We start from the raw sequence: 13,411 nt of genomic DNA on the forward strand, positions 1-13,411 counted from the left end.
TTTTGCACTCCTCAAAATTCATGCCTAGATAAACCTCTCTGTGTAAACTACAAGGAAGAAAAAATTAAGGCAACCAAGGGTGATGTAAATTACCTCACTGATACAGGCATTACCTGGAAAAAGGAATACATTTCCACTACCTTTATTACAGGCACTTATTTTGTCTACAAAAAACTGTCTCTACCTCCACAGTGGGCTTTATCACCAAAACTAGAGGATTTGGTTTAAGTAAACAGAATGAGGAAGGAAAAAAGGTTTCTATGTAGATAATCCTCAGCTCCCATAGTTCAGTTCCACAGGGCTTTTAGTATTTCTCCAGAGGAAACAATCTATTCCACAGACATTAATATTTTGGTGTTTAAATGCAAAAGCTTTGTCACACAACCAACTACAGAGTTTCAAAGCAATGCAAACACTGTTCACGTAGCACAACAGCAAAGGGTTGACGTCTATTTCAGTCAATTTAACTACAAACTTGCCTGCAACAATGACTAGCATGCAAAACTTACATAAAATATTCTGTGTTATCTCAAATAGCTCTTTTTTGGCTGGAAAGATGGAAATGGAAAACATCAATGACTCTTTATCCATACTCTTAACAAGACTTTTTAACAAACCTACAACTAAGAGGAACAAATAACATTCATTTTAAAAGACAAAATTGTATTGTAAAGTTGCGCAACAAAAGTATCACTTGCATTTTAATACAATGCCTCTAGTGGATTTTCCTTCCGTTTATACAGTCAGAGAACAGAAAGCTGTTTAGTGTACGTAGGTATCTGGAGTTTCCAAATTGGTTCAAGAGATTGGTTCACCCGATTTAATACAACTTGTTCCTCTTAAGCCAGAACGAAAAAAATGGTAGAAAACATAGTGGAGCTAGCTGATAACATGGAAACTCCTGGAGAGGAGCTGATTGATAAACCAGCACAGCACCACTAGTTGCAATCAGGTCATGAGCCATTGCTTATTAGACACTGACCCCACCTACACAACAACATATAACTTCAAATATCACATAAATTTACTTCTCCCTTAGAAGCTGACATTTCAGACCCCAACACAGATTTCACACTAAAAGCAAGTTCCTTCTTCCCAAGCCATATTTTGCTTAGTTTCCAAGATGTCTTGTACAAGACCAACAGTTTCAGGGCCTGGCTCCAGGAACAGTTTATAGAAAACATGTTTAATGTATGTTAAATATTACTGATATTACAGTGTACCCAGACTGGGGATTAAGCTACCTCTGTAAACAGAGTAGATATTTCTAATGTCTGCCTGAAAGCATACAGTGTGTTATTTTTCATGACTAATTGCTAATAATAAATGGATCATACACAACAAATTAAAAGATAGTATACAACATACTGGAAAAAAAATTAGAAAGTCTGACTTCTAGGCAGCTTAGGAGAAAGAGGGAAAAAAACAGCTAGCACTGCACCTGGCTTATTACAGGGCAATTGCTGCTGCAATTTTTTGAACCTACTGATGACAGGAACAATTTTTTAAAAAAAGTGAAATGAGCAAAAATGCAAAAAACAAGGAAGACATGAAGACAAATGTTTAAGAGAAAAGTCTATCTCTTTTCCCCATATATCATTAATTTTTCATTATGAAATCTAAGAATAAAACATCTTAAACTTTAAGGTATTTAGATTTCCCCAGGGTTTTGGTGGGTAATGAAACAACTATTTTTCAATGTCTTCCTGCAGAGAGTAGATGATCTATGATGCTTCCAGAGTAAGGACTGCAAAATGCCAAATAAATCCAGCAAACAAACACAAAAAGAGGAATCAATACACAACAGAACCAAGTTGCCAGGCCATTACGGTCAGGCACACTGACCACAGTCTTCAAGAACACGTGCAGCTTTTTACTCTTTCACTACTATGGAAGATCTTCATACACAAACCTCAAAGAATACATCCCTTAGAAGCAATCTCGGAGTCTTTCTGGCCAGAAAATTCTGCATTAGTATGTACAGTTGGCTAACTGCAGGTTTAGGGGGCCCAGTACCAGTGGTAGAGCTGAATGAAAAATCATTCTTTTTGCTTGGGAAAGCAACCCGTTGCAAGGAGCAGGACAGCTAAATCTTAGAAGTTAACAAATATAAATGGAGCTACTCTGCTCAGGGGACTCCTGATGACAGAACAGATTCCTTAGAAACTGCACTCCAACAAAAATCTTGCCAAACAGAAAGTTTTAACAAAAGCCAGCACTTGCACAGGGTGAATGTGTCCACAGCACAGATGTCTTCACCAAAGGACACAGCCAAATGCAAAAGCAGCTTTTTCCCATTTGTGCTTGCAAACATGGGCTTCTGTGGGCATAGCTGGCATTCAGGCACGTTAAAGACCTACTCTTCAAAACTGTGTACTGTTTCTTTCTAAACTTAGTCCACTATGGCATTTTAAAATGTAAAAGCAAAATAAATTCTATTTGGGAAAAAGTCTGTCTAATTTCTCATTGGCTACTAAAGTCCCAACAAAAAACAAACAAGCTAACAAAGGCCTAAATCAAAGATGTGTAAGCCATTCTTACTTAATTATGATTTCCATAAAAATGGAAACAGTTTAACCATAAAAGAGTTAGTCTGCTGGAGTCCCTTTAATGACCCATTTTCATCTCAAATGGCACGATTTACCTTGAAGAAGGCCATTGTAAAAGACAAATATCAAACACTGCTGAACATCCACACACATATATGCATTATAGGGGGGCTTTTCTACCATTACTTTGAAACCTGAAAAATTCTAGAGATGCTATTCTAAATAGTCCATTACTGTAGCCCAAAGAATAAACAATAGGAAAGGGAATAGGAGAGGAAAGAAGTAAAATGAAGGGCTAGCTTGATCTTACTCAGCACTGTCTGAAGGCCAGCAAGCCATTGATATGTGGTTACACAGAAAAGAGTACAAAAAAAGCGTGCATAAGAAAAATACTACTCAAGAAACTAAAGGGTACAATTGCACCTAATACCAAATAACCCCTACTTATGAAGGGGAAAGTGCAGAGAGAGATGGGCAAAGGGTACTGGGTATTACCCACTGGTTTACCTTTCTGGTTATGGCTATTTACAGTGGGCAGTTCTGGAGTCACCATACCGGTGGCTCATACAATGTGGCCTCTTCCAGCTGCTGAAGCGAGTCTGTCCAGCTTCAACAGCAAGTCTTACAGCAACAGCACAAACACACTTCATTAACACTCTCACTGCTGGGCTCCCAAGTGACATGCACTTAAGTGCCTATATTTCACTGGGAATCAATGATAGAGCTGTCAGCGTGGCTGAGGTTCGGTGATTTCTTTCCCTCTCATGGCAAACTTGTATGAAGGCAGAAGAATGGCAATTGTCTTCTTGTTCAAAGATATGCTTTCTAGCTTATTCCATCTCTGCTAGTTATTTAATTGGAGCTGGGGCTTTCAAAAACCAATCTTGGAGGCATTTTGCCAGTAGCTTTCCAATAGGAGTCATGCTTTCAACATCATCTGAATAGTTATCTTAACTCTTGAATTCATGTCTTCTTACCTGATAACATATTATCTGTTTTTATTGAAGGAAACTTCAAAGTCATTTCATGTTTGTGCCTGTGAATCATCAGATGATCCTCTGTTGGAAAACGCTGTCAGGCAAACACAGAAAGAGAGAGAGGAAGAGAGAAAAAAAAGAAAAAAAGAAGAATTTAATTCTCTAATAAACTTTTGGCATTGGACAGAATTTCAAAAATGAGAGAGAGAAAGAAATTTATCCAGCTAGAAATGTGTCCAAATGGCACAGGAAACAGAATATTTGAAAATACAAGTGAGTATGAGTAACAAATAGCTGTACTCGATTTAGAAACAGATATGCTGCCGTGCACTCTGGGCTGACAAACCTTAAGGTGTTGTGCAATTGCTTGGAAAAAGTTACAGTCCAAGTTTTAGATTCTAAGGGTCTCAGACACCCACTCCAGCTACCACAGCCTCACAAGTCACCACGTGCCTGAGGATCTGCGATAACTGCTCTTCTGTGTGCTCTTAGCCCACGGCAAATGCTAAGTAATGAGGCAAATCTTAAATCACTTTACTGGATTTTTCTGCTTTTGTGTCTTTCTGCAACATATATCTGATGAACAGCTATAAAAATAATTAAATAAGCCAGCTTTTCTCTACCCAAAAGTATTCAGGCAAAACACGTCTTTAATTTTGGAAATATCTGATACTGTGACTTAATTTGAAGTGGCAATGCAACGGTGCACAGTTTTATAGCAACTAGTAATGACTCTTTATGATACTAAATCAAATTCTTTCCATTTGTCAAGCAGAGAAGGTGGAGAGATGTTTTTTTAAGAAACTAATCAGTGTGCCACGTTTGTTTTAGAGTCTGATAGCAGACTTCTACAAGAAACAGCTTCTTTTGAACAAAACAAAGAAGAGACAAGCTTGAATAAATGTTCAAGCACTTGCACATTTGGGCTCAAAGAGCAGACTGGTTCTGTGAAGTTTCCCTCACCAGAATGTGCATACACAGACCTTTGCTACTGAAATGGTTTCCACTGGGTTATTTCAGGACTAGCAAAAGCCAAAAGTTGTATAACCAAGGCTTGAGAAAAAAAAAAATAAAGCAGCTTTTTAAAGCAACAGGTACATAAGAGATGAAATAAATGGCAACAACAGTGTTAAAGGGACCTAATGCTTTCAACACAGTATACTCTTGGCTAAGTGACTTTGCTTGTGGCTACAGTATAAATAACTGCCATATGTTACACCTTCTGAGAATCTCTCTAAGCCCATAGACAATACAGCATAAATAATGAAATTGAATTCTCTGGGGAAAAAAAAAACCACCCTGAAAAATAAAGAAATCCCAAAGACCATTTCCTCACTGTGAAATCCTGGTTCTCTGCTTACTCATCTGGAAGAAATGCAGCACTAGGAATTTATGTTAAGAACAAAGGGAATATCTGAGAAAGACTTTGCTCAATGAAATCGTGAGGGGGAAAAAAAAACCCCACATTTATTTCTCTTGGAAAAGGATTTTCCTTCATGGATGCCATGCTCTATCTTTGGGATTAAATCAGCCAGCTTAAACAGGGCATGGGGCAACAGAGGAGAAACTGTTCCTCCAGCCCAGACTTCTCTGTCTTTTTTTCTAAGTCTACTTTCTTCCTCGTGTAGAAGGTTGACTCCATCAGCCCTCAGCACACATCTGCACGGGCCAAGAGAGAAGCCTGTCCCCAGCCAGCTTAGCTGGATAGCAGCTCTGCATTATGGCTTGACTTATGTCAAGTCCTCATTTATAACAAACAGAGGTCATGTTGGGAAATGGGAGGTTAAAAGTTTTTTAAGATGGAAGTCACACTTACATTGTTCATCTTTCCAAATTGTAACAGCATGCAACCAAACTTGCTCTCTGAACACCTAAAAAAGCTTGTTTGGATCAGCTTCTCCTTCACTGAGGAAATTAATTAGGAGTTGACATGAAAACACTCAAGTCCACTGATTTCAGAGGAATTTAGTTTCATCAAAAAGGTAAATATATCGTGACAATTAAACTCAAATACTTCCATTCTACCTCTGTGACAGACCGGTGAAAGTTTAACTCTGCATGTGGAGATCTAAAGGGACATATTCTCAGCCTGAGGGGCAATCCAAAAGATGCACTCTGCTTCCCATAGAAAAACTCCCACTTAGTGAAACAGCAAAGCCACTCAGCCAGTTGTAAATTGGACCAAAGGCTTCTCCCTCTCCTTATTTCAGCTCTTGGCAAAATCAACACTTACACTTCATTAACAGTCACCCATCCTTCTGCCAGAAGAACCTAAAGAGTTGTAAATATATTAGCCAGCTGAAAACTCCCAACATACAGCTGAAACAGGGAAAGATTCACTAATTAAGAGAGGAGGACTGGGAAATGGGTAAGCTAAATAACTTGACACAGATGCATACCGGAAGCCTGTGGCAAAAGCCCAAAAGACGCCCTTGCCTGAAGATTTTACTCACAAACTTTTGTCACTAAAACAAATTAGGGTCAGAAGTGCCACACATGGAACTTCCCTCATCAATGCATGTAGGGGAACTTCCCTCACCACTGCAAAATCACTGAAAAAAACCACACAAAACCCAGTTCAAATCTCAGCAGGAAAAATCCTTGTCACTTCAGGGTTTTTTAAGCCCATTAAACATCTAATGTTACTGTTCAGGTTTTGCCCATAGAGACATATGGCAGAGCACCAGTCAAAAGGACAGGAATCCGAAATGTACATCCTGGGGCAAAATTTATCTACAGGCTGCATTTTCCATGGAAAATATTTAGTAGGAAGATGTCTTAAAGATAAAAAATAAATAAATAAATAAATATCAGCTAATAAGATATCATTGTATTTAAGTATTTAAAACAGAAAAAAAAAAAAACAAAACAGGAGGGTTACCGCATCCAATAGCAACATAATATATTCCACCACACATCTCAGCAGAAGACAGATAAATGTGTCCTGCCTAGTGTGTTGTCTTTTGTTAGTCCCTAAAGAAATCTGCAATACATGGCTTGAAACATTAGGCTTTGGGATGAGAGAAGGCACAGAAGCAGCTTGAGAAGCATTTGTACCAACTCACTTTTGACTGGATGCTGTTTTTTCTTGAAATATTTTATAATAATGTCTTGTGGGAAAGGAGAGAACTGAGAGGGAGCAGGTCTTAAAAAAAAAAAAAACAAAAAACCCCTGACACACATATTATTATTAGACGTGTTAATATATCAGGAGGCATTATACAAGCCAGAGCTAGTGCTGAGGACTCAATTAATATCACCGCTGACTCCACTCACCTGTGAGCAGCCTGGGGCACTGCAGACAAAAGGCCTCTCCTGCTCCAAGTTCATCTTTGATTCCTCATAAATCTACATGTTAAAAGGGGGAGGGGGAAAGAAAGGGAACCTATGAATATATACGTTCTAAACTTCACACATGCATGCAACATACAGAAATCGTAGTTTGTGCTTTTATTTCAAACTCCGCAAACAGATCAGAACAAAGCTTTCATACTCAGAGTACTAATTTTGCTAATATTCAGCAGGGTCCCCACAGTCTAAGTTCTTACTGCTCCTTCCTGAGCACCAATTTACTTTTAAGAAAGAAAAAAAGTTCAGCTTTCACAGCATAAATCTGCCTCAGAAAATAGCATATGTTCAGTGTTGTTATTAGATAAGACCGTGTCTTCTCAGAAATATCTTGAATTAAAGGTTTTCACCTTTCCTCCTTTAGTTCCTGCTGAACAACATTAAAACCAGACATCTAGGTTACTTCTGAGAAAGAGCCCACTTTTTGAAGTTCTGCATCCATACTGTCTGATATTAATAACTTAAATACATTACATACATGCTCTCTATACACGCAAGGTAACTGTGCAGCCCCGTCCTTTAAAAGGAGCCTCAGGAGCTTGAGAAGTGAAGTTTTGTCTAAAACTGCACTTCCCCATAGCAGTTCCAGTCCTGTAACCTTGAACTAAACCCTGGGGAAAAGCTCCGGAGTCTTGAATAAAAGCAAAGGGTGAAACATTCCCCCTCAGAATGCAGTTATGCGGCTGAATTTGAGTCAATATTAGGGCAGTGTCCCTGAACAGGAAAAAAAAAAAAAATAGTAGAATTCTAGGGAGTAAAATAAATAATTCATTTATTTTGGAAATGTTTTCAGCCTGTTGGTACAACTGTTTTTACCAGCTAGAATTCAGTGGCTGACCCGTCTTAAAGCAGATGATTTATGTTTAGAGATTCCCTGAAATCCCTTAAAACTCAACCTCACCACAGCCCCTCTTAGAAAAATACCTGTGTTGTATTTGTGTAATTTTTTCATGAACCAAAGAGAAATATCTTGGTGGAGGAGCAGAATTTGATTTTAAAACTATGAAAATCTGCCGAAGGACAGATGGTAAAGTTGCTCAAACCCACTGAATTTTTTTCAAACTACAGTTCATTGCTTCCTATCATCAGCAGTGCCTTTACCATGCTTACAGTTGATAGTATAATACACCATTAACCTGTACATCAGCCAGACCCGTACTTGCAGCAATTATTTTCACTGGATGATAACATTTTCTTTTTAATTAAAATTCACTCTGGTGGACAACATTAGCCTGACAGTATATTTTCCTAATTGTGACATAAAAATCTCCACTCTATCTGACTCCACTGACTCCTAGAAGCAGAATTCAGAAGTGATTCTACTTTTATTTCCCCTTCAACCTCCAGAAGGGCACTACTCCCAAAAGGTGATAATAAACATCAACTAGTCTTCCTGACGAGGGCATCTCTACCAATATCTGGCCTGAGACAAGTGATTTATGGCACCAAATACAATCAGGTGTCAAGAAAAACCCTAACTCAGGCATAACCTATGTATCCACACAAGGCTAGAACTGAAATAACTAAAATTGTACCTAATTTACTCCTTTAAGATTATTCACATCCTGTTTTGATTTAACTTACAGCTATGTTAAACTGAAATAGGATACTCATAATCAGAAATGAAAGAGTATATTCGCATACTAAAATAACTAAAGGTGTTAAATTACTTCTAATTTCAGTTATTTCAGTTCCAGACTGTGCATAGACAAGCTCTTCAGAAATGAAGCCATAAAAATACTCTGAATTACACTAGCCTGTCTGAAAGAAACAAGCAGCAGAGAGATAACTGACTAGAAAAACAAACCCCCGCAAAAAACAAAATCAAAACCTCCAGCTAAGTTAGATTTTTAAATCCACCTCTATTTATGGGATGTGACCCCAGGGATGTTGTCTTTCCTACAGATAACTTTCTCCTTTTCAAGGAAAGAAAAAAAAAGAAGCTACGCATGGATAATGAAAGGCTTTATTTAATATCTCAATTGCAACTGAAGCACTGCCAAAGGTTTCTGTTACCCCTTTTTCCCCTCCTCAGGGGACAGTGACAACAGCATTTTCAATAGCAAAACAACAGATGAGACTCAGTTAAAGAAAACAAGATAGTTACAATTCTGGTCCCAAGTGTCCAAGTGAATTTCAAAACAATACCAGGAATTATCTGGGGTTTGATTTCTTATTGAGTATTGCAAGTCTAAGTCTTCCTTCCCCACCCTGAGCTTGACCTTTAGTCCCTGAATCCAACAGCGCATGCTCTGATAACGATTAAATGATTCTTAGGGTTATCTAGGTGGATAAGCATGGACTAAGTACCAAAATAACATACTAGATGAGGACTAGAATCTTGAGCATGGGGATCAGCTCCAGGAAATCAGCTCTAAGAAAACATGGATTTGGTGTTTACTCTCAATACCTGGAAAAGGAGTCAGATTCACCATCAAATTGTTTTCCACAAATGTACAAGCAATTGCTTGTTTCCATGAGAATCATTCTTTGCAGACGCTAAACATAAAACGAGTAATAATCCAGAATGGCTATACCACCTCCACTCCAAGGTGCTGTCTAGCAGAACTTGACCCATATAACATGTCACCAGGTAGTAAGGTGCCCTCAAGACAAATTGCACCATGCAGAATTGGTGTTTATATGTGATGCAATCGCCCCAGCTGAGGCTATGGTGCTATTGACTCTCTTACAACAGTAAATGAGTGAAAGAAGTTGCCTGCTGCCTACACTTTTTGAGAGTGTCTGGTGCTTGGTTATCATATGGCAGTAATTCCATATGCTTTATTCTTGAATGTTGACCAGAAACAAGCAGCTGAAAGTCTGGGCTGTGAGTGTGAACCTCAGCATGCCTCAATCCCACTGAACTCTGCAAGAGCTGCAGATGCACCAGCAACACAGGGCCTCACCCCAGGTTTGCAGCAGGATGGGGGCTTTCAGCACAGAGGTGTTCTGGTTGTGTATAGCACAGCTTGCACGGCATCCTTCTTAGGATGGGGGCACGCATCTCCCATCCTTCAGCTCAGACAGCTGCACACAGCCTCTGGCACACACTTCCCTTCACATGTCTCGTGTGTTGCTGGGCCACACAATCCACGTCTTCTTTTTCCACACTGTGTGCAGGTGAAGGAAGGAAATAACACAACCAATGGCAACATTTTGACTTCACCTAATAAAAATAAATCACAGCAGCCTTTCCATCTAAATTAGGGAGCTTATTAGCCTTTGGGATCTTAAAAATCCAAGTTACACTCATGCAACTCTTGTAGTACTACCTATAAGTGCTGCAATTAATGCACATGAAGAATATCAGACAAATCTATGATGACTGTAAAGCTAAAAAATTACTCCAGTCTGAATTTTTTGCTTCTGTTATCAATAGCTTAATTTATTGCAACTTTGTGACCTTTTTGAAGAAACAATCAAGGATTATAAATAAAAGCGAACACTATTATTGATACGTCAGCATTAGTTCTGATATTATTAACAATAGCCATGCGTGTATAATCCAGCAGAAAAGGGGGCTGAATTTTAATAGACATGTTAACAACATCTGTCAGCATTTATTGCCCTATTGTGACCACGTAAAGAGCCTTATTGGCAGAATATCTAAGTGAGGAAATCTGCTATGCTGTTGTAGCCTGCCATTCTCCTGAAATATCACTCTGCTCAGGAGAAGTTAAGGTATTCTAATTATAAAAAGAAATAAATAAAAATACAAGAGAAAGTCTTCTCCAAGCCACGTCATGTGGAAGAGAACAAGTAAGTTCTGCAGCAAGCCATGATTTTCTTCTCCTCCTTGATTTTTGTATAAGATACTTCTAAAAAGTTTTTATTATAATTAATAAAACTGAAGCCCACAGTGAGGAATGCAAGAACATAACAAAGAAATAAAAGCAAACAGAAGAAACAAAACCACCCTCAGAACACAGCAACAAACTACATCTCCTCTCAGCAGCATCCAGAGGGAAGTACCCCATGTCCTCAGGCTCCTCAAGGAGACTTTGCAGAGCCCAGGATCATCTTTTCTGGACCAGAAAAACAGTTCTTACATATAACACCAAGAAATCATACTCCTTTCTGTCTCTCTCTCCCTCTTTTTAAACTCAGCAGTAATCTTACTGCCACACTGGTAAAAACATCAAGCAGGCTTGTTTCCTGTTTCAATGTTATTCTTGAAGTGGGCTGCAGTAAGAATCTGATTTTCATTGGGCTATTATTATTTGCAGCTGTGTGACCTTTTTAACCCTCTTTTAAAAGTGACATTTCAGCCTTCAACCTCAAGCTGTCTAAATGTTGCAGGGTTTTCAGGCCTCTGATTAACAGAGGAAAAGAACCGATGGGGAGGTGTATACTACAATGTGTCTAATACAGGTCAGTGCACCCATCCCGCCATTTGCACAAGTGAGTAATTACACTCCTATAAGCAACCTGTTTGTTGAAATTAATCACCTGGGTGCATGCTTGCAGGACAGGTTTCTTCAGCCTGGTGTGACCAAGGTCACTGAGATTTCCAAATACAGGTACAAAATACACGGTCGCTAGCGCTAGCAGCGGTATGCAGAGACATGAGCAATAAATGAAGCATTACCTATTTTTTAGGGTCATGGGCACAATGTTTAAAAAGTGAGAGTAGACATGGTTACACTGCACTTGTGAATAGCAAAGAACCCCATCGGTGTATGCAGCATTTTAAACTGCTAGTCATGGCTATTCGGTACAGCACTATTTATAGATAATTAGAGCGTTATTAGAAATGCTATTAAGACTTGTTGGTTTTGGAAGCATAATACACACAGGGTTAATGCCTACGGTTGTTCCCAATACATACTTGCTTGAGCAAAGCCAATTTTAAGCAGCATTGTGCTGGAACGTTGCACGGTGGTTTTTGTCAGCGTGGGCTTTTCAGTGGAAGCACTTGTTTTCTGAACTAGCATCATGCTTTCCACATCCAGGCATACAGGGCTCATTATCACAGCCCTGCCTGCTTCAGCTGCTACAACGAAGGGTCTGTCAGCATTTCCATTAGAAACCCCCTGGTTTCAGGATTAAAGCATTTCCAAATGGTTCTGGATGCTGGAAAGCAATTTGTGTCTGGAGTCCCCAAGAAGGACTTTAATACAATGCACATTTGAGCTGGGGCTTGAGACCTCACTGTTACTCCAGTGAAGTTTTTGGGATTGCATTTATGATATTTATGTGTGGAAAAACACTCAGCTTGGTCCTTTACTCATTTGTTTTAAAAGAAGAGAGGCCCATAAATCTTCAAGCAGAGCCAAGTGCTCTCAATAAGCAGTTGATGTGTGAATTGCCTCAACGGCAAGCAGCCTTGCTTCGGTATTTTCCCCATGGCTGGCATCTGTGAAGTTGCTAGCCACTGGCATGCTTCAGGATCATTTGCAAATGGAGTATCAAAAAGATTCTTTTTCATGCTTCCAAACACCCCAGTTCTTTTTACATGGCCATTTGGTTTACAAACTCACTGCTTCTGTTATCAGAGAAAGCCAAATAGCTGCTTCCTAACTTTCTTCGGCTTATGCAGAGCTGCTTTCTTCTCAAAAAAGAGCAGAACCAGGGATAATAACTAAAAGAATATGGGGTGAAGATAGGATATTTCAAAATGGAACAAAAATGGATTTTGTAAAACTCTGGAATTAAGGAGTGGGGGAAGCACAGGGAGGAAGAACCACTGGGGGACTGGGGGCAAGAAGATACCAGCGGAAATGGAAAAGAGAAAGACAGTGGAAGGACTGCAAACCACTGAGGACTGGGCTGAGGAAGAGGAGGGGAGTAAAAGGATACCTCTGAAAAAGAAACTCAAAATAGAAAGCAGATGATCTACTGCCTTCCCACGTAGCAGCAGCATGAGAGCCCAACACTGTGTATCACCCATGCAAGTATTTGGTAGAGGGCACAATTTGTCCTCTGCACTGGATGATCAGGATCTCAAGTCTAGTGGAAATGCACAAGTCTAAATAATTATATTTCTTGGACTGCCTGTTTTAGTATAGGAAACCCATCACAGATTTACTTGCTATAGTGCAAATGGATTTGCTGTTTTACAGAAATGGCCGTGGAGTTATTAAGCACAGGCCACAGAAGACAAAAATGGAAATAGGAGAACAGAGGTGAAAAGTGACTTTAAAATGAAAAGTGACATAAAATGAAAACACACAAAAAAAATACCTAACACTTTTGAAAACAGTTCATGAAAGTTATCTCAGCACAGAAACATTCTATAGGAGAAATAAGATCTTTATAGGGCAAGATGGCTATTACTTCAACTCTGGAAAAACACTTTGAGGAATAATGTGGTTATTTTGCACTCTGTGATTGGCCAAACAGGGCCAGCCTAACCTGGAAATGGCCCAGACTTGTAGTTCTGCAACTGTCCCCCACTGATGGCATTTGCAGAATAACCCTAATACCTGCTGTCCCTAGTTTCAAGTCTAAAAGGACATGAGAGACCAAACTGGAACCTCGCTGACAGTGCCGAGGCTTGCTTAACAGAACAAGCAGCAGCACAAGCTGTTCCAA

The 13,411-nt window shown here is 39.3% G+C and overlaps 1 protein-coding gene across 4 annotated transcripts in view; it reads right to left on the reverse strand.

Annotated features, from left to right (window-relative positions):
* Positions 1 to 13,411, reverse strand: part of CREB5 (cAMP responsive element binding protein 5) — a 258,114-nt gene that overhangs the window by 208,639 nt on the left and 36,064 nt on the right. For 3 of the 4 annotated variants that reach the window (XR_002045390.3, XM_039549390.1, XM_039549389.1), the window contains 2 exons: positions 6,803 to 6,874; positions 3,527 to 3,620 (listed from right to left, as the gene is read on the reverse strand). The exons of the other annotated variant lie outside the window; for it this stretch is intronic. Coding sequence is in view for 2 of the 3 variants with exons in the window: in XM_039549389.1 (XP_039405323.1) it covers positions 3,527 to 3,620; positions 6,803 to 6,874 (166 nt within the window). In the remaining variant the exon portion in view is untranslated. The remainder of the gene's footprint in view (positions 1 to 3,526; positions 3,621 to 6,802; positions 6,875 to 13,411) is intronic. 4 annotated transcript variants of the gene reach the window in all.

The sequence above is a fragment of the Corvus cornix genome, chromosome 2 (genome assembly GCF_000738735.6).
Source record: "Corvus cornix cornix isolate S_Up_H32 chromosome 2, ASM73873v5, whole genome shotgun sequence".
Classification (NCBI taxonomy): domain Eukaryota; kingdom Metazoa; phylum Chordata; class Aves; order Passeriformes; family Corvidae; genus Corvus; species Corvus cornix.